The sequence below is a fragment of the Pteropus medius genome, unplaced genomic scaffold (assembly GCF_902729225.1).
Source record: "Pteropus medius unplaced genomic scaffold, Ma_sr-lr_union100, whole genome shotgun sequence".
Lineage (NCBI taxonomy): Eukaryota > Metazoa > Chordata > Mammalia > Chiroptera > Pteropodidae > Pteropus > Pteropus medius.
The window spans coordinates 29,256,361-29,282,388 of NW_024354502.1; the positions used below are offsets into that span (position 1 = coordinate 29,256,361).

At 33.2% G+C, this 26,028-nt stretch overlaps 1 protein-coding gene across 1 annotated transcript; it reads left to right on the forward strand.

Annotated features, from left to right (window-relative positions):
* The first annotated feature begins 1,852 nt into the window (after nucleotides 1–1,852).
* On the forward strand, nucleotides 1,853–17,170 carry IDO1 (indoleamine 2,3-dioxygenase 1). The gene is made up of 10 exons (XM_039853713.1): nucleotides 1,853–1,983; nucleotides 5,028–5,123; nucleotides 5,245–5,364; nucleotides 10,480–10,598; nucleotides 11,607–11,621; nucleotides 13,149–13,248; nucleotides 13,787–13,904; nucleotides 14,993–15,044; nucleotides 15,469–15,617; nucleotides 16,645–17,170. Exons 1-10 carry the CDS (start codon nucleotides 1,888–1,890, stop codon nucleotides 16,998–17,000), a joined length of 1,221 nt encoding a protein of 406 aa, XP_039709647.1. The 5' UTR covers nucleotides 1,853–1,887; the 3' UTR covers nucleotides 17,001–17,170.
* The last annotated feature ends 8,858 nt before the right edge of the window (nucleotides 17,171–26,028 follow it).

The following is a 26,028-nucleotide window of genomic DNA, read 5'->3' on the forward strand; positions in this document are numbered from 1 at the left end:
TTGGATCTGTTCTCTGTGTGTGCAGCTCAGTGCAGAGTCTAGAACTCATACTGGTTCATAACAGAAGTAGAAAATGTCATTTTTTAACTTCTCTTAGCTATTTCTCCCACACTCTTGGACAGTGGGATATTTTTTTCCAGTTTCATTGTTCAGAAAGATGATGTTAACTCAGAGTTTTAGCTTTTTGTACTATTGCACAATCCTGCATAACTGGATTTGGGTATTACTGAAAAAAAATAAAGATAAATGAAGACTGAGGATCAGATTAGAATGTATTTTAGAAATATGAAATAGGTTGAAGTTTGAAGGAGTTAAAAAGGGGAATAAAAGTAGTATAGTAAAGTATTATTGTTTCTGCAATCAAATGTAGAATAATTTAGTAAGTTGCTTCATAATTAGAGCCAAAAATTTTTTAGCAAGGCATACTTCAGAAAAATATTAATCCTCAGAGATTTTTCTAAGACAGAGCTATCTAAAACTTCATTAAGTTTTTCTGTTTTGACTCACCTGTAAAAAAATTCAGCTACAAAGAATGAAAAATCATAGGAACAACCACATATTTTCTAATTCTCAATATTTTGTTGGTATAGTTGGATTCCACACAAGTATGATAGGTCAACATTTTTTCCCCCTTAGAACTGAATCATTTTCACTTTCAAAATCATTCATTTTCAAAAAGTTGAGCCATTGTGTTTTCTTTTTGTATAACTTTGGTTTCAGTTTCCTTTACCTTTATTATAAAAACATATTCTTGTAAAACTACATCTTTAAAATGAAAGCAATAGTGTAATAAGGAAGAATAATGTGAGAATTATTCTAGAATATAGTCACAAAGTCACGTATTGTTAAAATTTATTTCAAGTACTTGTAAGCTGAATGATAAAACTGCACTATCTCTTAATGTACTGAACACAAACTTCTCTTTCCTTTTGATCATCAAATGGAATAATATGGCTTCTGCTTTTACTTCGATGTTATAGTAAGATTGAAACAGTGCCTGCAAGTTTCCATAGACCTGCATTCACCCTGAAAACCTTTACTAAATGCAGTCTTAATGTGCATTTTGAAAGAAACATTTTCAAGGTATTTTATCATTTCTTTCAACTTTTAACACATTACGAAAGTCTTCAAATGTGAAGGACTGTTGCTTAAACAGTCCTTATCAGTCAGGTATAGTAGAGATGCAAGAAAATCTTCCTAAAAATGACTTATTAGGAATATAGTAATCTCTTATAAGGAAGGAAAAACTGTATTATTGTGAACAAAGATAAAAAACTGGGTAAGAAAAATGGGAAGCTGGAGAAGTATCATCTTTTAGAATTTTTCATGTGCTTCCATTTTTTCTACTTCAGAGTCATTGATGAATATTTCAGTGTATCACAGGTTGTATTTCATGGCTGCTTGAACAAGACACTAATATGTTCAAAGAATCCTGGAAGGTTAAAAGAAAGCCATGGTAGTAACAACTAAGTGATAGGTTAGGACTTTAGCCTTGGTCAGATTTATTATTTTAATTCAAAGGTCTAAAAGTTCCCATAAAATAAAAATGTTCTCTTATAATCATCTATTTTCATGGTTTTTGTTATTTCAGTTAGGTCCTTTCTAACTTACCCTATAACAGTAAACAAATGATGTTCTCAGTGATAAAGATTTGATATAGAATATAAACTTTTAGTTTCCTCTTACAATAAATGATGATGATTTTGCGATTTTACTCTTAATCAAATTACAAATAAAGAAAGAAGAAAGTGAAACTGTTCCAAAAGTGGAAGTAATTTCTTACTGCTTATGTGATGAGTTGTGCTTATTGGTCATGGCAACCTTTGTAATAAATAGATGTTCTGAAGCTTCTCAGACAATAGAGGACCAGAGGAATAAACTGCAAGAATGGCACATAAGGCATTTCCTATGGAAAGTTCTTCGAAAATCTTTGATGAATACTATATAGATGAAGATGTGGCCTTTGCTCTGCCAAATCCACTGGTAAGAGAGGGCACTGAATTATGGCAAAAATACTTTCTTATCATTAATTACCTGGATAAGTTAACTTCTATTTAAAAATGTGGTTTAGTAATTTCTACTGAACAAATGACTAATGCATGCCAAAATTAGTGTGAGTTTTAGTAAATGGGTCTCACTTAACTTTCTTAAAATTTTCTACCTAGAAATTTAGTCTTTGATACATTTCGTACTTCCTCACACAAATATAGAGAGTGATGGGATAAGAAAATTATAGAAGTGTTTTGGTTTAGTACAATTGCATTTTCAAAAAGAAAAAGAGTAATAAATGACCCATGAGTCAAAGGAATCCCCTTGCTTGACTGATATATCTTATATTATACAAAGTATATGTTTGTACTTTGATTAGGTTTTTGAGATGGCACATCTAGCAACAGTGTTGTATTAATATTGTAAATCGTTACTAAGGATAGGATTCAAAGGAGTCTGAACTACCTTTTTAATTTTTTTGACAAACTTTGCCTACAAAGTGCAAGGCAGGTAGAGTAATGTTTACCTTAACTACTACATTCCCTTAATTCGTCATCCAATGGATGCCATGGCAACCATCTTATCATTAACATTTTAATTATCTAACATTAAACAGCATTTTTAGGCAAGTTACAAATACAACTTTTCCATCTTCATAACCTTCCTAAAAATGTATGTATATTATTAACCTTATTTTCCTGATAAAAAATGTAAGCCATGAAGAATTTAATTATTCAAACTCATACTGTGAGCAATGGCAGAGATAGGATGTGAGACTAAACATTCTGGCTCAAGTTCATGATCTTATAACTATTATAAGATCTATTTATTACAAAGGTTGCCATGACCAATAAGCATGTATAACTATATACATGAGATTTTAGCAAACTATTTCTAGCAATTGGTTACATGTCATGGCAGTAATATATAACAATATATTTCTATTTGTTTTTGGTTCAAACAGAGTCCACACTCTAGAAAGAACCTTCAAATGCAGCAAATATATTTTTAGTCAGAGATTTAGTCAGAGATTCTAACTGTACTTAGAAATAACATCCAGTAATACAGGCAATTTTACTGCAAAAAGCACCTAGTTTACTTTATATTTGAAAATATTCAATAATAGATTTGCTCCCCCTCCCTACAAGCACACACAATTGCTAAAATGGGCTTGTTTCAAGTATGTACTTATCAACGGTACAATAAAAGAAAAATCTTTTTCAGAAACTACAAAATCTCATATTAAGATTTTTTTCCCCGAAAGAGTCAATTCTCTTTTAAAATTTCAACAATCATGCTAATTATGGAGACCACTAGAACAGATTCCAGGAGTTAAAGCAAAACCCCAAACAAAAGCAAAACAAAACTCTTCCTGAGCTACTTAAAAAATAATGCTGCTATTTGAGATGCTTAGAAAGTTAGATTCAGTGTCCTAAAACACATGGAAAAAAATTAAAGGTTACCTTATTTTCTTCACTGAAGATCTTTCCTGCAAATTATAAGCTCAAGAACGTTTATTCTATCTCTTATAATCTAGCAGTTGAATGGCCCTCTTATTATAATTTATTAATTTATATTATACCATTTAGGCATCCACTGAATCAGAAGTATATTATTGATTGAATTTTGCATTTGTTGAAATTTCTGTCAAACAGGACACTAATGATACATTAACAAACAAACAAACAAACAACTATTTCTGCTATTTGGAGAAAATAATGACGACCAAAAATTCGGTGTGCTACACAATGAAACACACAACAAAAAATATGTATGAATTACTAAAAACACTAGAGCACAGCATTGTGTGGTTAGGAAGAAGAATTCAAAGTAAAACAAGAACGGTGACTCTCTAGTGAATCTACTACCTAGATCTTTCATTGCTAAAAATCTGCTCTAACAGATTAGCACTAATTATCTGTAGCCCCTGAAAATGTTTGAATTTTATAATACATTTTTCTTCTTGTTTTATATTACTTATAATATTATAATGTTAACTTTTTGCAGAGTAAAACCTCACCTATGTTGATTTGAGTTAATCTCTTGATTTGTACTCTGTCCTCATAGGTCAATATTGATGACACCAAGGGCATATCTGGAAATAGTTTAATGAAGGAAGAATAGGATTAGGTCATATGGGTAATTGTTCAGGGATCTAAATCTCATGTTAAGATGTTTCCTAGATCTTTTTTTTTTTTTGTATATTTCTCCTTGAAAAAAGACTATAAATATGATAAGATCCAGTTAGACACTTTTATTTGAATTTTATTTGCACTTACTGGTCAAAAAATAAGCTTATGGTGGAACCGAAGCAGGCAATCAACATGTATATATACAGCATTGCTTATGTGTCCAGTACTGTGCCAAGTCCTGTAGGAAATACAGAATTAACAGCATGATAAATCCCTTGCCATCAGGAAGTGAGATCTAAAAAGAGCATGAGTTATTGAAAGTTGGGAATATGTTTGAATTGCAATAAACTATATATACAAAATGGGTTAAGAAACTGTCAGAGACTTGTTTTCCATATTTATGAAATGGAGAAAATAATCAACTTTTTGGATCATTACAATAATTAAATGAGAAATGATTGAGCAAAATGCCTAGTCTACTACTGACATTTAATAAATCCATTTTTCTTCCATTTAAAAAGACTTAAAATGTAGTAAAAAATAATAAAATAATAGCAGATAACAACATATTATTTCACAATGTGAAAAAGTATAACCCATAGGATTCATAATTAGAGATATGAGAGTAGACTGCATAAGTCAGGAAGATTTTAGTGGAAGCTTTGAGGTGATCTTTGAAAAGGAGACAGGTGAGAGCAAAGAAGAGGAGGAGCATACAGAAGGTGCCGAGCTTTGTGTGTGTGCAGGTAGCAACACATGGGCTGGTGTTGCTAGACAGGTAAGTGTATATCAGGGCAGTATAGCACAGAATTGAGTTAGAGGCAAGATGGCCTATCAATGGAAGGCAAAACTATTTTACAATAACTTACGCTAGTTAAAAAAAAAGTCATTTCTTTTTTTTTTAAGGAGGAATTACCTTACCCTTATGATGCCTGGATTTCCATTGCTAAAAATTTGCCTGTCCTGATCGAGAATGGTGAACTACGTGCAGAAGTTGAGAAGGTTTGAATAAGCTAACATTGCATTGTCTGCTTCTATTGTAACTTTTTAATATTTTAAATTTGGTTTTGAAGCTATAATGTCACTCATATTGATTTGAGTCAACCTCTCCATTTAATCTTAGTTACCAGTGCTCAGCATTAATGATCTCCAAGGACACAAGTCCCAGCGCCTTGCACACCTGGTCTTGGGGTGTATCACCATGGCATATGTGTGGAATCGAGGTGATGGAGATGTCCGTAAGGTTTGGAGAATTTCTAGTATTTCTTATATTGCATGACAGATTTATATCCAGTTTACATTTAATGTCAAGAAAATCTAAATTATAATTGCAGACAACAGTTTAGTGGTTACCAGAGGGAAAGGGGGTCGGGGAAGAGATAGATAAGAGTAAAGACAGTCAAATATATGGTGACAGAAGATTTGACTTTGGGTGGTGAACACACAGTGCAATAGGCAGATGACGTATTATTGAATTGTACACTTGAAACATGTATAATTTTATTAACCAATGTCACCGCAATAAATTTAATTATATGAAGAGATAAAATAAAAAGAAAAAATAATTCACTTACTTAAAATGTCAACTGTAATTGTTATTGGATTTTTAGTCTTTTATTAATATAACACAGTTGCTCAATTCTGTGCATATACATATATATCCTGCTTCTTTCACTAAAATGATATTATAAGCATTTTTACACAATCATCCTAGTCAGCACTTGAAATCACTTTATAATTTTTCATTGAGTTCCTGAACTTTATTTATTCAATCTGCTACTGATACTTTACTTGTTTTTAATGTTTTACAATTGTAAATGGCTCTGTAATGAATATATTTGAATAAGAAACATTTTTCTCTATGACTTTTGGGAGATTGAACATTTTATGACTATTTTTAGTTAAAGCTACGATGTTATTTCACATTCGTCAACATAAAAGAATATATTGGCTTTAGTCTATTCTTAACACCAGTAGATAACATTAGATTTAAAATAATATCATTTTGTATTTTATCTGGTAATCCAATCACATGAAACCAATATACACTGTAATATCTAAACTTTAAATCATAAACAAAGGAATAAAATAGATTCCAGAATCACGTTCTGCCATTTAGTGAAAGATTTTTTCCTTTGTTACAAAGATAATTTGTACTTTATCTTTTTATTTTCTTTCCATGCCCTGTTTAAAGACAGAACACATGTAGTCCAACTATATGATGAGTCATCCCCTGATTCTTAGAGAGAGGAAAATGTTGTTCAGCATAGTCATGGGAATACCTTATACTTCCTTATAATCACCAAACTGCCACATGTAGATTATGTGATGACACAAAAAAGTTTAAGATTAGCTCTAGTCTTACAACCTAGTTTAAAATTTAGCTAAGCATATGATCTCTCTAAATATGCTAGAATCGGAGTGTAGGTAAATGCATAGGCATTGTATATAAAAAGAACATTAATAATGCAGCATCAATAAAGACAACATATGCTAGGTACAGAAGTAGAAGAGTCCAGAGGAGTTAAATAGTAGTTGATATAATCATGAAATGCTTCAAGAAAGAAGTGGGACTTGAATTAGTTCTTGAAGATTGGTAGAGCTTATTCAAAGAGGAGGGGAGCAGAAAAGAAAGAGAGAGAAGACTAGCAAAAAAATGTGGCGATCAGAATGTACATAGCATAATTAAAAGATAATAAATTTACCAGACTGGCAATCAGAATTATAAAAGAAATATAGACATATATTTTTAATATTCAGTTTTTGTATGCTTTATCATTTTGAAAAAGATCTTAGTAGCTGGCAATTTTATATATATATACATATATATATACATATATATATGTATATATATATAAATATTTAAGCAAGAAAATTGTAAGAAAGAGAAAATAAGTGAATAAAAAACAAGATACATCAATACAAAGCACATTTTGCTTGAGAATGAGCAAGAAATTAGTGAGTTTCGTAGCAGCTGTATGTGTCAAATATAGATTAAGTTATGTTCAAACATTTCCTTTCTTTCTCTTAAGTCATTTCAAATTAATTATTCAATAAACTTCTTCCTTTTTTGTTTCCCTTTGATCTTTTCTCTAAGTCAAAAAGGGAAAAAATTCATTTCCTTTTGAAATATGTGGAAATCATTTGTCAAACAGAATATTTCTTTCTTTTCTAATCAAAAATATTTTTATTTTATAGATAAATTAAGCCCACTTACAATTATTATAAATACAGTGAATAGGATGTACAAATTAGAGATGGTTTTCTGTTAAATATGCTTTTTTAAAACTTTTTAAAAATTAAGTTATTGGAGTAGCATTGATTAATACAATTATATAATTTTCAGGTGTACATTATCATTTGACATCTGTATATTATGTTGTGTGTTTACCCTCCAAAGTCCAGTTTCCTTCAGCTACCATATATTTGATCTCCTTTACCCACTTTACCTTAACCCTTCCTCCCTATATTTGACCCCTTTTACCCTGTCTAACTCTCCCCTCTTCCTCCACCCTCTACTCTCTGAAAACCACTAGTCTATAATCCATGTCCATGAGTCTCTGTTTGTCTTGTTCATTTGTTGCTTTTAGGTTTATATCCCACATATAAGTGATATCATGTGATTTTCAACTTTTTCTGTCTGGATTATTTTAATTAGCATGATTATCTCGAGTTCCGTCCATGTTGTCGCAAATAGCAGTATTTCATCTCTTCTTATGGCTGAGTAATATTACATTGTATATATGAACCACAACTTCTTTAGCCAATCATCTATCATAGGACATTTTAGTTGCTTCCATGTCCTGGCCACTGTGAATAATGCTTTTATGAACATTGGTGTGCAAATATATTTTTGGATATGCGTTTTCAAGTCTTTGGGGTAAATACCCAGTAGAGGGATTGCTGGATCATATGGTAGATCAATTCTTAGTTTTCTGAGGAACCTCCATACTGTTTTCCATAGTGGCTGTATCAATTTACATTCCCTCCAGCAGTGGATGAGGGTTCCTATTTCTCTGCATTCTCTCCAACATTTGTTATTACGTGTCCTGTTGATTATAGCTATTCTAACAGGTGTGAGATGGTATCTCATCGTGGTTTTGATTTACATTTCCTTAATAGCTAGCGATGTTAAGCATTTTTTCAAATATTTGTTGACCATTTGTATGTCCTCTAGGGAGAAGTGTCTGTTCAGGTTCTCTGCCCATTTTTTGATTGGATCATTTGTTTTTCATTGTTGTTATTGAGTTGTATGAATTCTTTTTATATTTTAGATATTAGGCTCTTATCGGGTGTTGCTTGCAAATATATTTTCCCATGCGAAGGTTGTCTCTTTACCTTGTTGACAATTTCTTTTGCTGAGCAGAAGCTTTTTAGTTTGATGTAGTCCCATTCATTTATTTTTGCTTTTACTTCTCTCGCCTTTGAGGTCAAATTCATAAAATCCTCTTTAAATCCAAGGTCTTTGACTTTAGTTCCTATGTTTTCTTCTGTGCGTTTTATTGCTTCAGGTCTTATATTCTGGTCCTTGATCCATTTTGAATTAACTCTAGTGTGTGTTGATAGACAGCAGTCTAGTTTCATCTTTTGCAGGTGGCTTTCCAGTTTTCCCAGTGCCATTTATTGAAGAGGCTTTCCTTTCTCCATTGTATGTTTTTGGCTTTTTTGATGAAAATTATTTGCCCATATAAATATAAGTTTACTTCTAGACTCTCGATTCTGTTCCACTGGTTTGTGTGTCTGTTTTGCTGCCAATACCATGCCATTTTGATTACTGTCACTTTGTAGTATAATTGGAAGTCGGGCAGAGTAATGCATCCAGCCTCGTCCTTTTTTTCTCAGGATGGCTTTGGCAATTCGGGATCTTTTGTGCTTCCATACAAATCTGATGATTTTTCAATCCATTTCTTAAAAAAATGTCAATCAGATTTTGATTGAGATTGCATTAAATCTGTATAATGCTTTAGATAAAATGGTCATTTTAACTATGTTGATTTTTCTAATCCGAGAACATGGAATATCTTTCCATTTCTTTGTATCTTCTTCGATTTCTTTTAATAGGGTCTTGTAGTTTTCATTATATATGTCTCTCACGTGTTTCTTAACAGAATATTTTAATTCCCAATGGAACAAGGTCTGCAAAAGGAATCACAGATACAAGTGTTACTTTAATAGTCAATGATTCTATTCTTTTTTTGTTCTCTTGGTTAAACCATCATCTCCAGGTACATTAAGCTAATCTGAAGCCACTTGGGTTACAGGGCCTATGATTTTTACAGAACTGTGGAGTGGGCCACATAGTCACACCATCTCTACCACTGAAGTCCCACCACTCACTAACCCTGATGGACTGTATATCCCTGTCTTTTGCCTGGTTAGATACATATTTCAAACATAGACTACTTATGATAAATATGACCTTAATTATTACATGGTACCATCTGATGATAAACTAAATATAGTTAGATTAAGAAGATCAACTTTACGACTAATAGAGCAGTTGGAAGACATGGCCTGGGTATGGGGCGACAATGAACCTGCTGAGTGTACTTACCCATCAAGATTGCCCCATGGGGGTAGGAACCTTTTATTATGTGGCCAAACACAGAGCATAATTCTATAAGTAAAAGGATTAAAAAAATATATTAAGGAGAAAAGGGGACTGAACTGTAGTTTCACTTCTAAACTAAACAATTAGATGAGCCTCTGTACCTCCTCTGAGGAAGGGTGAGTGAAAGAGCTCAGATAAACCAAGAATGTCACTCCAATTGATATATTCTGCATGGAAATATAAAGCAACAGTAAAGGAGATTTCTTCTATCAACACGGGTAAGCCTTCAAGTCCAAGCACCAATGTCATTTTATGGGGAGGTTTTCTAAAAAATCATCCAGTAGAGTTTCTGTCAGCACTGTGCTCCAAGAGCAGCAATCTTTTTACACTTCTAGTACGTCTTATTTACAAATGACTTTCAGCTTCTTTGAGACAATTGATTTTATCTTTGTATTGCTGCTAAATAATGACTACCTTGTACAGAGGAGTTGTATGACAAATATTCATAGAATGGATAGATAAATAAATAATGGCAAATAACTCACAGGCCTTTAAACAATCAAGGATACAGCTTTTGTTCCCCTTCTATCCCCCCTGCCCCATGATTAGATTATGTCCACATCGATACAAATTCAAAATCTAATCATTTAACAATTACTAGACTAAGCTATGAAATGATGAATAGAAAAGAACATTTGTTTGTTTTCAAAGTGTCATTCTATACAACAGCTAATATTTTGGCACCTAGGAAGCAGAAGAAAGAGTAAGACACTTCAGAGTTTATACTAAACATTGTGTTTTACTTAGGTCCTGCCAAGCAATATTGCTATCCCTTATTGCAAACTCTCTGAGAAGCTGCGACTGCCTCCTATTCTGGTTTATGCAGACTGCGTCTTGGCAAACTGGAGGAAAAAGGATCCCCATGGGTATGTAAGCAGTGATTATAACAAAAATGAAAGGAGTGCATGTTATATTTAAATCAAAAGGGAGTTAGTCATTAGTTTAATTTTAGGCAGCAAAGCTTTCTTCTGTTTTGGGGATATGGTTTCTTTGGTGTATGTATTGTACAAATGTATTGTAAGTATATGAGAGAGAGGTGTATAATTAACACACAATGAAATGCACAAATCTTAAGTGTTCAGTTTGATGAGTCTATTATATGCACAAGTGTAGCCCTAAGCAAGACAGAGAATTTTTCTATAACTCAGAAATTTTTTATGTGACTATCCCCATTCAATTCTCCCCTCTATCCCTAGACAAATATATTCTGATTTATCATATTAAAAATCAGTTTTTTCTGTTTTTGAATTTCATGTCGATGAAATCATAGAACATGTATTCTTTGTATTTGGCTTCTTTTGATTAACATATTTCTGAGATTCTACTTTTAACTATCCAATTAGGTTTAAGAGTCAACACATCTTCAGCAGTATGGTCTGCAATGTATGGTCTTTTGGAGCAGTCTGCTCAGAATGTCGGCCTTTCCTGACCATTTAGTGATGGGATCTGCTACAATAAAGGGACAAGAGAATTGTAGTGCTCCATGGCTCTGGGTGTGTATCTGCAGAAGAATATTCAGACATAAGAATAGCCCCAAATGAAAAGATTTCATCTAGAAAAAATTTTTGTTAGTTACAACCAGTTTTGACTATTCATGTATGGTCCTTGCATATTTAATTTTTTATTTCACTTATAAAGTTTTAAGTTAAGTGTTTGCGATGACTACTTGAGAAATAAAAAAAACATTTTTCTTTTTTAACCAACTATGTCTTCCTTTAAATAGTAGTATTAAATCTAATAACAATAGTTTATAAGCAATATTAAATTTAATAATAATAGTGGTATGAAATCTAATAACAATAACAAAACCATGTTTAAATTGGTTTTCTTTGTCTCTTTCAATTGGTCCATTGCTTCATTGCTGCTTTCATAAGGCCCATGACTTATGAGTAAGTATTTTAATCTAAGAATTATTTGTTATTCAAAGTGAATATAAGTTTATAAGTATTCTTTAAATGCATTTATTAAAAGGCCAATTGAACTCAGGTAAAAAAATAATTCAGGTAATTAAAGAATAAATAATCCCAGTCCTTAATTATATTTATGACTGTGATATGACTGTCTGTTTGATATTATAGCTATAGATATATATGAAAATAATACTTGCATATATATACAAATAAAATTAATATGTATAATTACAAAATGCACATACATTTGTGTATCTATGACTTAATGACCTCAGTGGCCAGAACATAAATCTGTTCTTTTTGACCCAGTCCTTACTATTTTTGATCTATGTAGTAAGTTAAGGCTAAATAAATATAGTTATAAGCATGCCGTGGTGAAACTGGACTCATGAGTAGGAAAAGATGTATATAAAAATTGTGCAAATTGCTATTTCATTGAGAGAAGGGGTAAGAAAATAAAGTACGGGAAGCTCCAATCAAATAAAAGGGAAGACGGAGGAATCCCTGCAACAAGTTATTTAGGCTGAGTCCTCTAAAGAGTGTAGGAATTACCTAGAAGAAAGAAAAAAAATGACGATATTCATAGTGGAGGATAAAGCAAGAGTGAGGGCCCGGAAGTGATAAAAATCTTGGTGCATTATCAGAACTGAATGAAGACTAGTATTGCTGATGAATAATGAATGATGAAAGTAATGGTATGGAAAAGGGATAAAGAAATAAACTTTAAAAAAAGATTATGTAAGACTTGGCTATGGTAAAGGGTTTAAACAGTATTTTAAAATAAATAGAAAGCTATGGATGGTTTTTAAATGAGAGAATGATATCATCAGCCCCATTGTACAGCTGGGAACACTGAGGCAGAAAAAGATGAAGTATCTTGCTCAAGCTAACATAGAAAGTAAGCTGAAGAAATGCTCTGGCTTCAGAGACCATGAATTTAACCACCATTAAACTCATAGATACACAGATACTGAGACCAGTTTGTACCAATGCAAAACTTCAATAAAAAAGAAAATGGGGTCTAATCAGTTATTTGAATTTTCCATTTCATTCCTTTGTAAGGCAGATAAACCACTGAAATTGAATCAGATTCACAGATAAAAATACACTTATTTAAGGAAAAAGACTACTTTTTAAAATTATACCTCACAGATAGCTCTACAAACATTGGATGTTTATATGTATGTTTGTATACCTGTATATGCATGTATATGCATGTAAAAAATTAATGCGATAACAGAAATGGTCTTGGAATTTCTAGTTCCAAGTCCAGAATGGAATTTTAAGTCCCAGCTTAATCTTCTATTAATTATATAATCTTAGACATGGACCTAACATTATTATTCCTGACTTTGTAATGAAGATAGTAAAACCTGTCATATTTATATCATGAGACCATTTTGAAAATAAAATAGGACAAGTAAAAGTGCTTAAAAACTATAAAGTACTCAATTAAAATACCAAAATTTTTGCTAAATTCTTGACTTCCTTGACTTATTTTCTTAGAAACATGGACATTCTGTTTTCGTTTCCTGGTGGGGACTGCAGTAAAGGATTCTTCCTCATTTCTCTATTGGTGGAAATAGCAGCTGCTTCTGCAATAAAAGTATGTCCATCCACACTGGAAAATTTGCATCTTGATTCACATAAGTAGAGCAATCACTTAGTAACTGAACTATATTATGTGTAAAATAACTTTGTCCTGACTAAATATAGCATTAGATTATTTAATTGAAGGTAAAGCTATCATCTGGTAGAAACAAATATTTTTGTGAATTGTCTAAAATATAAAGTATAAAAGCCATAAATTTAGACTCAAACTTGAAATCTCTTCAAGAGAGAAATATTTTCAATGCTATTTGGAACTATATCACATACTGACATAAATATAATGGTTTTGACTATTAGAAGTAGAAATAAAAATACATAAAACTCTATAAACTTATCTTTAAATGATAAATGAATAAAGACAAATTGAAGCTTAATTAAATATAAGAAAATTTGTCAAGCAATTAAAGTGTATCCAACCCTAGAAAGAAGTGGAAATCCCAAATTTAAATTAGGGATTAATATTGAGGAAAATTTTATTCTCTGCTACTGTTTAGTGCTAGGAAATCTTAAGTGTTTGTCCTTTTATTTTAAAGGTCATCCCCACTATATACAATGCAGTACAACATCAGGACCAAGAAACTTTGCAAAAAGCACTGCATGTTATTGCTTCTTGTCTGGACGAAGCCCTTAAAGTGTTTCACCAAATTCGTGGCAAGTATTGTATGCCATACAACATTTTAGGCCTCAGTTAAATGTTTCTGATTGTCTGAGATATAGAGTTGTTGACAAAATGGAAGCAAAAATAACTCTTGGGTATGTTTTTACTTTATTTTATCTCACTAAATCTTTATACTTTCCAAGTGGTAGGTTTCATCATGTCCATTTTACAGACAAGGGAATCTAAATTTGGAAAGATAAGATAAATGTTCTAAGTTATATAGATAATAAATAGTAAAGACAGAATTCCAAGTGAGATCTGTTTAATGCTAAGAACTATCCTTGCCTCCCACTAAAAATCCTTGGAGAAACTTGCCAAATGAGCAAGCTGTTTTAAGTTCTGAAAGACTTAGCTTCTGCTTGATAGGAGCTCTCTGTGAATTCTTCTTTTTCACAAGTTAACTATAAAAAAACATTGAAAACTACTGAGCTCAAAAGTAATTGCTAAATTACTATCTACAAAACAATAACAATACTTTAAATAAGTTATTAACATAAACAGGATTTACAAAAGGAAATTTACTCTGTTGGATGGCCTTAACACATATGTGACTGTGTCGTTGGGATTGGAGTTACTGCTGAATAATCCTTGGCAAGAAGATTGGCTGGCCTTCTAATCAAATACATTAACAAGCTTTGGTGTGGGAAGAAGAGGGGGACTTAGCAATGTGAGCTATATGGCCTCTGGAATTTTTGTTTTTGTTTTTCTTTTTGTTTAGATTTTTTTCTTTCTTTATCGAATAATTTATCTGTTATGTTAGTAAGTATGTGAAGTAGCCTTAAATAAATTTGACAGTTTAATTAGTCTGAGGATAGGCGGTAGGTGGGCCCAAACTCTTGGACACAAGCTGTGTGTTGACCCTATGGTAGACTTCATTCAGGAGACACAAGAGATGAACTGGGCTCACCTGACAGAGAGCAGGTGAGTGAGAGCTTGTCTTCAGGGGATTTTTCTACACTAACTGACCTAATCTCTTTCCTGCAGCCTCTGCTTTTTTTTTTTTAATCAATTATTGAGAGTATCTTGATTTCCTCTGATATCTCTGATACTACTTAACTAAACACATCTCATCTTTTTACAGATTATGTGGATCCAAATCTATTTTCCAATGTTCTTCGCATATACTTGTCTGGGTATGTAGTTATATGCTTGAATTTTTCTCTTAAACAATTAACATAAAGAATACATCAAGTTCCCTCTGCTGGTCTCCACTATACATCAGGTTTTAAAACAGTTTATATCCTAAAGTACTTGTTGTAGAAAAAGAATATTCTCTCTGTTATTACTTGGTCGGGCATGCACTGGATTATGCAAAGAAAAGCTAGTCATTTTAAAGAGAGAGGAATGATCTTTACTAATGCAAAGATAAGTTTACTTCATAGAATGCTTAGGCCAAACTTGCTCATAATCATATTATTATGTGGAGTGGAAAAGGGAATGTGGAAGAAGAAGAAAATTTTTCTTGTGCTACTTTCCATTCATCCTCTAGTACAAGATTTTATATCTGAAATTTTGCAATTAATCTAAATAATGAGTATTTTTTCCTTCTTGGCCCAGCTGGAAAGGCAACCCCCTGCTGCCAGAGGGTCTACTGTATGAAGGCGTCTGGGACACCCCAAAGAAGTTTGCTGGGGGTAGTGCAGCCCAAAGCAGCATCTTCCAGTGCTTTGATGTTCTGCTGGGTATCCGGCAAAGTGCTGGTGAAGGTGAGTAGAAAAAGACAAATAATAATCATCTCTTATGTTAATACAATAGTAATATAGTGTCTAAAAAATGTCTTCTAATTAGTATCTTACATGAGCTTTTCTGATACTTTTCTGAGAATCAGTAAAGTAGAGACTTTATTGACATTGTTCCATTTCACAGAAGAAACAGCAGAAACTAAAAGAGGATGAATGACTGGTTCCCTGTTAACCAGCTAGAATGCAATGAAGCCAGAACTCAAACTCAAGTTCATCACCCTCTTGATCTCGACATTTAGACCTGAATATAAGACCTGATTGACCGTGGTCAAGCCAATATCACATGTTCTTAAAATGTACAATCAAATTTAGAAAGTTACCTGCAAATGAGATCGGACTGTGTAGATGAGATAGTAGAAGTTGGTGAGGTGGATACTTCAGACAAGAAGAGAATTTACCCTGATCTTGTTCAGCCATCCTGCTCCCCTAGCAACCCAGGGGCAATGCCTGTATCAAAGGTTAAAGATGAGCCATACTCGTTATGTTCCTCCTGAGGGCTTAGAGAAAGAACTTCTTTCTACTTCTCTCTTTTTTCCTAAACTTTTATTTTGTAATGCAAGGGAAAAGCATTGGGCTGGGTGAAAATATGCCTTTTTCTTAGTTTATTCACTTATTTAAAAATAATCCCTTAAACATCTTGGACTCAGTGTCATGATCTTTCAAGTACAGATTATAAATTCCCTGCCTATATCATCAGCTTTTTAGAAGGATCAAATGCAGTAGAAAAGTGAGAAAGAAAGCACAAGCAAAAATCTTTATTATGAAGGAATGAGTTTAGCTCATCTGTTTTTCAGAATTGAGTATATTTACAATAATTATCATTACTAGGAACAAGACTAATAGCTTCTAACAGGATGTTTATAACTCATTGCCTCATGTTGCAGTGTTGGCCTGTGATCTTCTACCCACTCTGATCTCACTCTGCCCTTCTCCCCTGGATTGGGGAATACTTCAGTCTTCCTACTAACTCTTCTTTCTTTTTTTTGGTCAGCATCAGCTGCTGAATTCCTCCAAGAAATGAGAACATATATGCCACCAGCTCACCAGAACTTTCTTCATTCATTAGAGTCAGGCCCCTCAGTTCGTGAGTTTGTCCGTTCAAAAGGTGATGCTAGCCTACAGAAAACTTATAATGAATGTGTGGAAGCCATGGTCCTCCTGAGAAACTACCATTTGAAAATAGTAACTGACTACATTATGACTCCTGCACGTCAGCAGTCTAAGAAAAACCAAAAGTCTGAAGAGCCATCCAAACAGGAAAATAAAGGAACTGGAGGCACTGACATCATGAAATTTCTAAGGAACGTAAGAAGTACAACTGTGAAGGCCTTGATGGTGGAAGATTAATGTAACCCATGTAAGGGTACATTTTGTCAGGACAGAGATGTCTCTCTATATTAATACTACTCATTATATCAGATCCATAAATTAATATGTAACAACTTCTTAATAGTATATTATTAAAAATTTTAAAATAATTTTTCTGATGTCTATGCATTTCTTATATGAAAACAATAAAACACAATTATATTAGAAGTATTATAACCTACATATTGTAATTAGAATATAATATTGAAATTTAATAAAAATTGATATGATATAATGTCTAAAATTGCTTTATTTGTAACTATAATTAAATATTGATCCAGATGAAACATACTCCACACTGCTACCCTTCAAGCAGAATTAATAGATTCCTGTACTTTCCCTATAGTAGTATCACACTTTTTCATAATTACCTATTTACTTCATGATACCAGAGACACTATTGTTTACCAAACCCATGGATCCCCAGTTCTTAATAGATACTTAACAAATATTTGTTGCATGAATATTTAAAAGCTGAGTAAATTTATGAATAAATTAATCTGGGTTAACAAGAACTCACATTTGAGATTTAATTTCTCCTAGGAGGTCAGAATTATCAGGCATTCACACTCTGGTATGAATTTATTTAATAATGGAATCTAAAAAAGTTAGGGCTGAAAAGAAACTTAAAAATCACATAAACCAAACTCATTTTAAAGATGACAGCGTTGAGGCTCAGAAGAATGAAGGAACTTAGTTAGGTCACACAATTAGTTAAAATGGGAGGAGAACTTAAGTCTTTTGACCACTCTAATTTTTTCACTTGACTTAGAGTACATGGTTAGCCAGAAATTGCTACTATAGACGAGAGGAGAGAAAAGACACAATGCTTACATAGGTGCAGGATTAACAGGTGCTTTCAATTGACGAAAAGCCCAGCTCTGAGGAGATGAGTTGAGTACACCTAAGTAAATTTGAGGAAGAAATTGTAGTCACATATTTCTAAAGTCAAACATCTGAAAATTATTTTAACTTTGTTTCTCAAACACGCCCCTAACCCAAGGAATCTTCCTGCTCCCAGCAAAATGTCACTTGATTCCATAGAAAATACACCAAATGTCAATGGTAGTAGTTTTTCGGTGATGGGACACATTTTCTTCTTTATTCTCCAATCAATGTTTCTTCAATGAACATATATAAGTTTATAATTTTAAAAAATATGCATGCATATATACATACATACCAAATACATACACGTGTGTGCACATGAGTGTAATTTTTAAGGGATGACTAGAAAGAACACCAAGTACTAGAGTCTGATGCAGTTCAGAAAGCACTAAACTGAAGGTCGGGAGACCAAGATGTGGGCTCCAGTTTGGATATCTATCAGCTTTGTGACCTTAGGCAAACACTTTGTGTTTCTGTCATAATACTTGCTCTGCCTCATTCACAAGGTAACTGTGAGGACTCAAATATAGTGCTGAAGTGTTAGGAAACTATAAAGTACTACTAGAATATAAGTAAAAAATTGCTAAGGATCATTTATTGGCTCCAAGTCAAGATTCTGTCCTCTCTGCTACACTGGTCACTCTGGCTCCACAGCTACACATCACAGGGCTACACATCAGGAGTTTCTTCGCCAGGGTTGAGTTTACCTAATTAGTATTGAATCACCTTGAGATGTAGAGCATCTTTGCTCCCCTCAGCAGTGTCCTGAATCATATCTTCTTCTTTAGAACATCACATCTATCTGACATGGGGGATAGGTAGGAGAGGGGAGCAAGGGGCAATGTCATGACACAGTAGAGGATGGAGAGACTGCAATCCAGCTTCAAGTTCTCCAGAGAGAGTGGGGACACTTGTTCCTCGCAGCCTATTCTCGTCTATCTGTCCAAATAATAGAAACCAAGATTCCTGATTTTCCTCTAACTCATCTCCGGACTGGGAGAGGTACAAGAAAATACTAGATATGTTTCTAGAGAAACATATCCTGCTATTTCTTCATCCCCTGCCAGGTGGTCTCTGCTTGTCGCAGTGAGTGCTCCTCTGGGAGGAGAAGAGTTGCCAAAGGGTGAAGGTAATCTCCTACCATAAGAGAATGTTTTAGCTAGATACAATGAATTCTTAATACTATGGATCCTATTTGAATAGAATTAATGATAGTTAATTCCATCTGTGTCCTAGTAAAATCAGAAGTTTGTAATAGTACATTCCTCCACATGTTGTTTTCCAAAATGAAGAAAATTTAGCTTAAAATATGTATCTTTTTCATATAAAAATTCAGATTAAGTAATCTTTAGTTCCTTTCTTCTATAATTAAATTTTGTACAATAAATGATTGAAGTTCCTTATGTGTAATTTATATCCTATTTTTTCTCACTCTAATATAATAAATAAACTATTACGTGGTGCAGAGAAAATATCGTTTAATTTATATGGCTCTGAACTCCTCATACCCTCATCTAAGAGAGAGTGAAGAGAGTCATGCAGTTATTGTTTGTCACCCATGAGCTAAAGATAGAAATTGACTCATTTTCATAGAATTGTTTCACTTGACAATAAACAATTAAAAAGTTAGAAGTTCTGACAGGCTGAAAATTTGGCAAGTAAACATGCACATGATGGTTTCTAAGTTTCTTGCTAACTCAGACACAATGGCCAATAAAATGTAGGGCTCCCTCTTCATTACTTCTAGCAATACAGCAAACTCTTATTAAGAGCTTACTCTACTGATTACTGCTCCAGTTGATCTTCATACATTAACTCATTTAATCTTCAAAGCAACTCTGTGAAATAGGTACTATTATTCTCCTCATTTTACAGATGAAGAAACTGAGATACGAAGAGGTCAAGAAATTTGTTCAAAAAACACAAATAAGAGGCAAAGCCTGGGTATAAACTCAGGTAATCTGGCTCCAAAGATTGAGCTTGTAAATCACTATAGGAAAAAATTTACTCAGCTTCTGTGGGAATGCTTCTAGGGAAAAAGAACTCATTAACACAAGAAAAGCTTGACTCACTTTCGAATGGGTACTCTTCTAGTCATTTGAGATTTAAAAATTAATAAATTGCATTTACTACTCCTAATCAGCTTATAGCCTAACAGACAAAACACTATATTGTATTTCCATTGGCTTATTATCTTTCAAATTGTTAGATTAAGAAGAAAAATAATGTTACTAGACTGATTGGGGGGATCATTTCATAAATTATGTGAACATCTAACCACTGTGGTATACAACTGAAACTAATATAAAATAATATTGAATGTCAACTGTAATTGAGAAAAAATTTTTTGAAAATAAAGTGTTGCAGAGGCACAGAATAGCAGATTTATTCTACTTGGAAGGATTGAGGAAAGTTGCTTACAAGGGGTAACATTAGATGCTTGCATTTAAAGTTTAATTAATTGTTACAGTTTAATTTTAAAAATTTCTCCTGGATTTTCAGCATTAAATAAACAAGCAAACATAATAGTTTGCTTGTCAACCTGCCCTTATACAATTAAAGACATAAACATAAACAATATGAATTCTTCAAGTGAATGCCAGAATTATCTAATATAAGGAATCTTCTCATAAAGCAATTTTTTAATCTGTAAATGAATGACAGTTAATAATTACTTAATCTTTCTATATACCTCTTACTATTCTAAATGTTTCACATATATAAATCTACTTAACCATTTCAACGAGCTGATGAGATAAGTGCTGGCTAATTTTAAGGAAACTGAAACCTGATGGAGTTCAGTAACTTTTAAAAATCACAATGCTAGTATATGGCAAAGTAAAAAATTAAACCCTAACGATTTGACTAAGGAATATTTCAAACCATTACACAGTACAACCTCCCCTGAAAGAAAAAAATTTCCTGCTTTTTTGACCTTAACCATCAAAGTATTAAACATGTGCTCCTCCCCAAATTCCCAACTCAGGAATGACTTTTTATTATGTTTTAGCAAGAAGAAAGGTGAAAGTGGGTTGATAAGAAGACCTATATTCGTTCTCATTATTGCTATGTGGGGCACCAGCCCAAGCTTTTCAAAATCGGAGCTCAGAAGCATGTCCTTGACCCGGAAGGTGTCCTGGAGACCTTTTGGTGGGTGCGTTTTTGCCCTAAGAGCTGCAGCCACGGGAGCTGTGGCTAATGAGAGTTGAGACTGATGAGAACAGAGCTGGTGCTTGGAATATAGTATCTAGCATGGAAGAGAAAATGGAAAATTTGAAATTGGAAATCTGCTTGGTAAAGATCATTTGCTGATGTGTACAGAGCTGAGTCTTCTCACTGTGGTTTGGAAGTTGCAGTCAAAATAAGAAAGAGATAACAAAGTTGGAATGATACAGAACATCCAATATGAGGTGAAAATACATTAGCAATTGGAATATTCTTCTACTCTGGAGCTTTATAACTATTTTGAAGATAACAGTTAAGTGTAGCTAGTATTAGAAATGTACCATAATAGATAAAAGAAAAGATAGTAAACAGAATGAAAGCCTTCTCAAAAAGCAAAACTTAAAATTTCATGCACCAGGTCATTACAAAAATGTTGTATCATTATTTTCATGATATATATTATACCAGGAGCTCACTTCTTACTCATGTATGATGCGAACATCGAGACTGCCAATTTAAGCTAGCAATTCAATCAAAAATGCAATATAAAAAAGCATTATACTATATGTGGAAGTCTTAATTACATTTCCACCAGGAACTGCAACTCAAAGTACACACAAACTTGGATAATATTTGGTCTATGGGCTGTATGCTTTATACATTACTTACTGGGAGCCACTTTTTGACATTGGCATAGTCAAAAACACATTAAATAAAATGGTGTTGGCAAATTATTAAATGCTAACCTTTTTTTTTTTTTAGAATAAAGCAAAAAATGTGGAGCCACCATTGGCATATCAGAAGTACAGTGTGAACCATTACATATCCTTTAACTGTCCACAGGTGAAAATCAATCAGACTAAAAACCAAAAAGACAGTGGTGAACATACTTTATTCAGAGTAAGTGTGTGTGGAGTAGCTAAAGGAGTTGTTCACATATCTAGTGATAGGAATATGATTACTATTTATTATCCAAATGACGGAAAAGATTTTCTCTTTTTGATAGAATGTGCTCACATCTAATGGCAGTAGGTACAGACCTGACAATTTACAAGAAAAGTATTAGAGGAAATAGATTTGTTTAGCTTGTAAGATCTAAGTCTCTAAAAAACATCTATTTTTACAAGGCACCATAAATGCATTTTGATGGAAAATTACCCTGGTGTTGATTTTGAGATCTGATTTTATTATGGGGCAAAAGTACCCAAAAGAGAAGATTTAAGGTAGGTGGCTGAAAAACAGAAATTTTACACACTGATAGAAGAAAGTAAAGTCAATAGCTTGAAAAAAGACACAAATATGTGTGGTCCATGCTAACATGAGTTATTACATTTAGCACTGGAATCCATAATTTAAAAAGAGGAAATTAAAACTTATGTCTACACAAAAACCCATGTTGGATGTTTATTGCAACTTTATTTATAATTGTCAAAACTTGGTACCAATTGATAGTCCCTTCAGTAGGTGAATGAGTAAACTTAGGTACATCCTGACAATGGAATATTATTCAGTGTTAAAAAAAAAGTGAGGAATCAAACCATAATAAGACATGTAGTCACCTAACATGCATATTAGTAAATGAAAGAAGTAAATTTGAAAAGGCTACGTGCTATATAATTCCAACTATATGACATTCTGGAAAAGGGAAAACCAGGGAGACAGTAAAAGGATCAGTGATTGCCAGGGGTTAGGAGAGAGGGAGCAATGAATAGGTGAAGCACAGAGTATTTTTAGGGCAGTGAAACTGTTCTGTATGACACTATAATGGTGGATACACATCATTATACATTTGCCAAAATCCATAGAATGTATAACACCTGGAGTAAAATCTAAAGTGAATTATGGACATTGCATGATAAGGATATGTCCACGTAGGTACATTGATTGTCACAAGAGCACCACTCTGGCTCTGGAAGCTGCGCTTGTGTGGGATCTGGGCCAAAGTGCACCAAGCTAGGAGATTTATGGGAACTCTCTGTACTTTCTGCCTAATTTTGCTGTGAGCCTAAAACTGTTCCAGAAAAAATAGTCTATTAAAAAGAAAACTGCTATATAACCTCGGATAATTCCATTAACCTCTCTTGTCTGTTTTTGCACATCTAAAATGATCAGAGATAAATAGTTCATTTTTAAGGTGCCTCCCAACTCTATGATTCAGTCATATATATGATATGCAAAGTTATCTACAAAAAAGTCAGCTGATAGGCTAGATTAATCTAATGGAAATTTTAAACAACAAAATTCAACATGTATTTAAAATAGAATAGCTTTTATATTACTTTCAGATCATAAAGATGAAGATTTTGATATAATAACTATTTTTATATATTTATATATTTTACAAGCTTTAAAGCATTTTCACTCAATGGCATGTTTTCTATCTACGATCTTGTCAGTAACTCAAACAGGAACTATCTTTCTTATTTTGTGGTGATTTTCAAAAGTATCAGAGGGAGGGTCATTGAAAAGTAGGCAATACCAGAATAACCTGTATTGAAGAGAGTGTATTTTGAAGAATATACATGCAAAAACTTCTATTTCTCCAAGGATAGTCAAATCCTCTCGGCCCCTGGAAAGAACTCCAATGATCATGCTGAGATAACCCCTTCCCACCTATTTCTATTTGAAAACCACTACTTTAGGCTATTGCCCAAACATAACTGGGGGATTAACTTATAGGGAATACTCTCTCAACTCTGTTCCCATAGATTTTATCATACTCTTTTAGTATAATTACTTTTGCTCTTATGTAGTGATCATGGCTCTGTGTGTGTGTGTGTGTGTGTGTGTGTCTTATTCCACTGGCTAATTTTTCAGTTCTCTATAGATAAGATTCATGGCTTTTTCATTTTTACATCCTAGTACTTAACAATGTGTTTAAAATGTTGGCTATTAAAAGAATATATAAATACTGACTCAGAAAATTGTTTCATTAATGAGGTTAGACTTAATCATATAAGCATCAGAATCTCTACCCTAATTACACATTAATTCAGTAGCCAAACTATGCAATTTCCTTAGTTAGATAAAAGAGTTAGAATTGTTAAAGGCACCAACCCTATCTTCAAGGAGCTCACTATTGGGCAATTGGAGAAAGAGATTATTTCAATACAATGAAATAAGGGCTGTATAAATATAAACAGAGAGTATAGAAGCAAAGAGCAGTAGTCCCTAACCCAGACTAGAGGGCAGCAGAGGGAGAATGAGGCTTTGCCTGGACAAAATGGGGAAGGAAAGGCTGGTACTAGAAAGGGATGTGGTAATAACAGACAAATAATAGGTAATAACTAGAGAAGCTTTAAAGGGTGATTAGTATATATGCAAAGGGAAGAAAGTTTAGAAAATTCCAGGGGAAAAGAAGGGTATGCAAAAAAATGGCGGCATAAGTATTATCTATTTGAGGTAGTACAACTGAAGCATGAAAGAATTAAGAGTGATAGGTCATTGAAGCTAAATCATGCATTGAAGTGATTCTAAATTACCTTGAAAACAAAGGGAAAGATTTTAAGCAGAGAAATGACTTTATTATATTTGCATATTCAAATAATATAGAAATGAAGAGCTGTCCATTGTAAATAAATATTTAAATGACTCTGGCAGTAGTTAGAAAAATTACAGAAGCAGGATAAAACGGGGAGTAATAATAAAGAGGGAGATGAGTTCGAAGGTTGTAAAAATAATTCATGTCTAAAATGATTGCCAGTTTTTATGGGTTTGGATTTGAGACAGAGAGATGAATTAGGGATTTATTGTGACATAATATTCCAATAGTAAATGTAAGAGATTGAAAACAATGCCACTGGGATTGGAGATAAAGGGAAACAAGAGAAATACAAAGGCAGTAGGACTGGCAAGCTTGGTGTTCTGTTGGGTGTAATGGAGAGATGACTTCCAGAAATCTAATTGATCAACTGTGGCAACAGAGGTACTAGGGCCGGTTTCATGGACATTCAACCTGTGCAGTCACATAAGGTCTTGCATGCAGAAGGGCCTCCTCATATTTGGCTTAATGCTCTACTGTCAGTGTCTTGAAATAATAATTTTAAGCAAGGGTACTTATATTTTCATTCTTCACTAGACCCCTCAAATTATATTGCCAGTTCTGAGAGATATTATTCACCAAGACATGGAATAGATAAGGAAAATGAGTTTTGTTCTCATTATGAGGAAACAAGTGATAAGTGCAGATTGGACCTGTTACTAGGCGGTGGACTCTCTACTGAAGACTTTGGGCTAGTTGCTGGAGGTTTTATAAGCCTTTGCTTCTATCTTAATGGAAAGTATCTAGTATATGTTTGATGTGATAAGATATTTCACATGAAGCCTCTATAAAACGGTCAAGTGAAGATGATAAGAGAGATTCAAGTAGAAACAATGTTAGAGATCATCAGTCTAGAGAAAATAGCTGACACCTTGGAATATATGAGATCGTCTGGAGACAGGGAACGAAGTGAAAAGAAAGGGAAGTCAGGACTTGAACTGTGAGATCATCAACAGTAAACTGTAATCAGAATAATGGGAGATAATTACCAAAAAAGTAAAGTCATGCCTCTAGTGAGTAAGAGCAATGAGTTTAAAGTCAGATTGTGCTCCAGTCCTGACTTTACCACTTAAAAATATACGACCTTAGATTTTTACTTAACTTTTCCAAGCTGCAGTTTCCTCAGCTGAATGACGGGAATAATAATAGTACTTAACTCACAGGGCTACTGAGAGGGTTAAATGAGATACATCATGGAAGATGCTTACTGTGGAACTTAGCACAGAAGAAAAATCAGTGAGTTTTTTTTATTATTATTATTAAGTACAGTCAAACAAGAAGGAATAGATGTCATAGGAGAAGCCAAGAGGAAAAAAGAGGGTAAAAAAAAAAAGAAGTAGGCCAACCACCAGATGCCTGAATAGTTAATCAAGAAAAGGAATAGGAAGTCCCATTGAATTTATGAACAAAGAA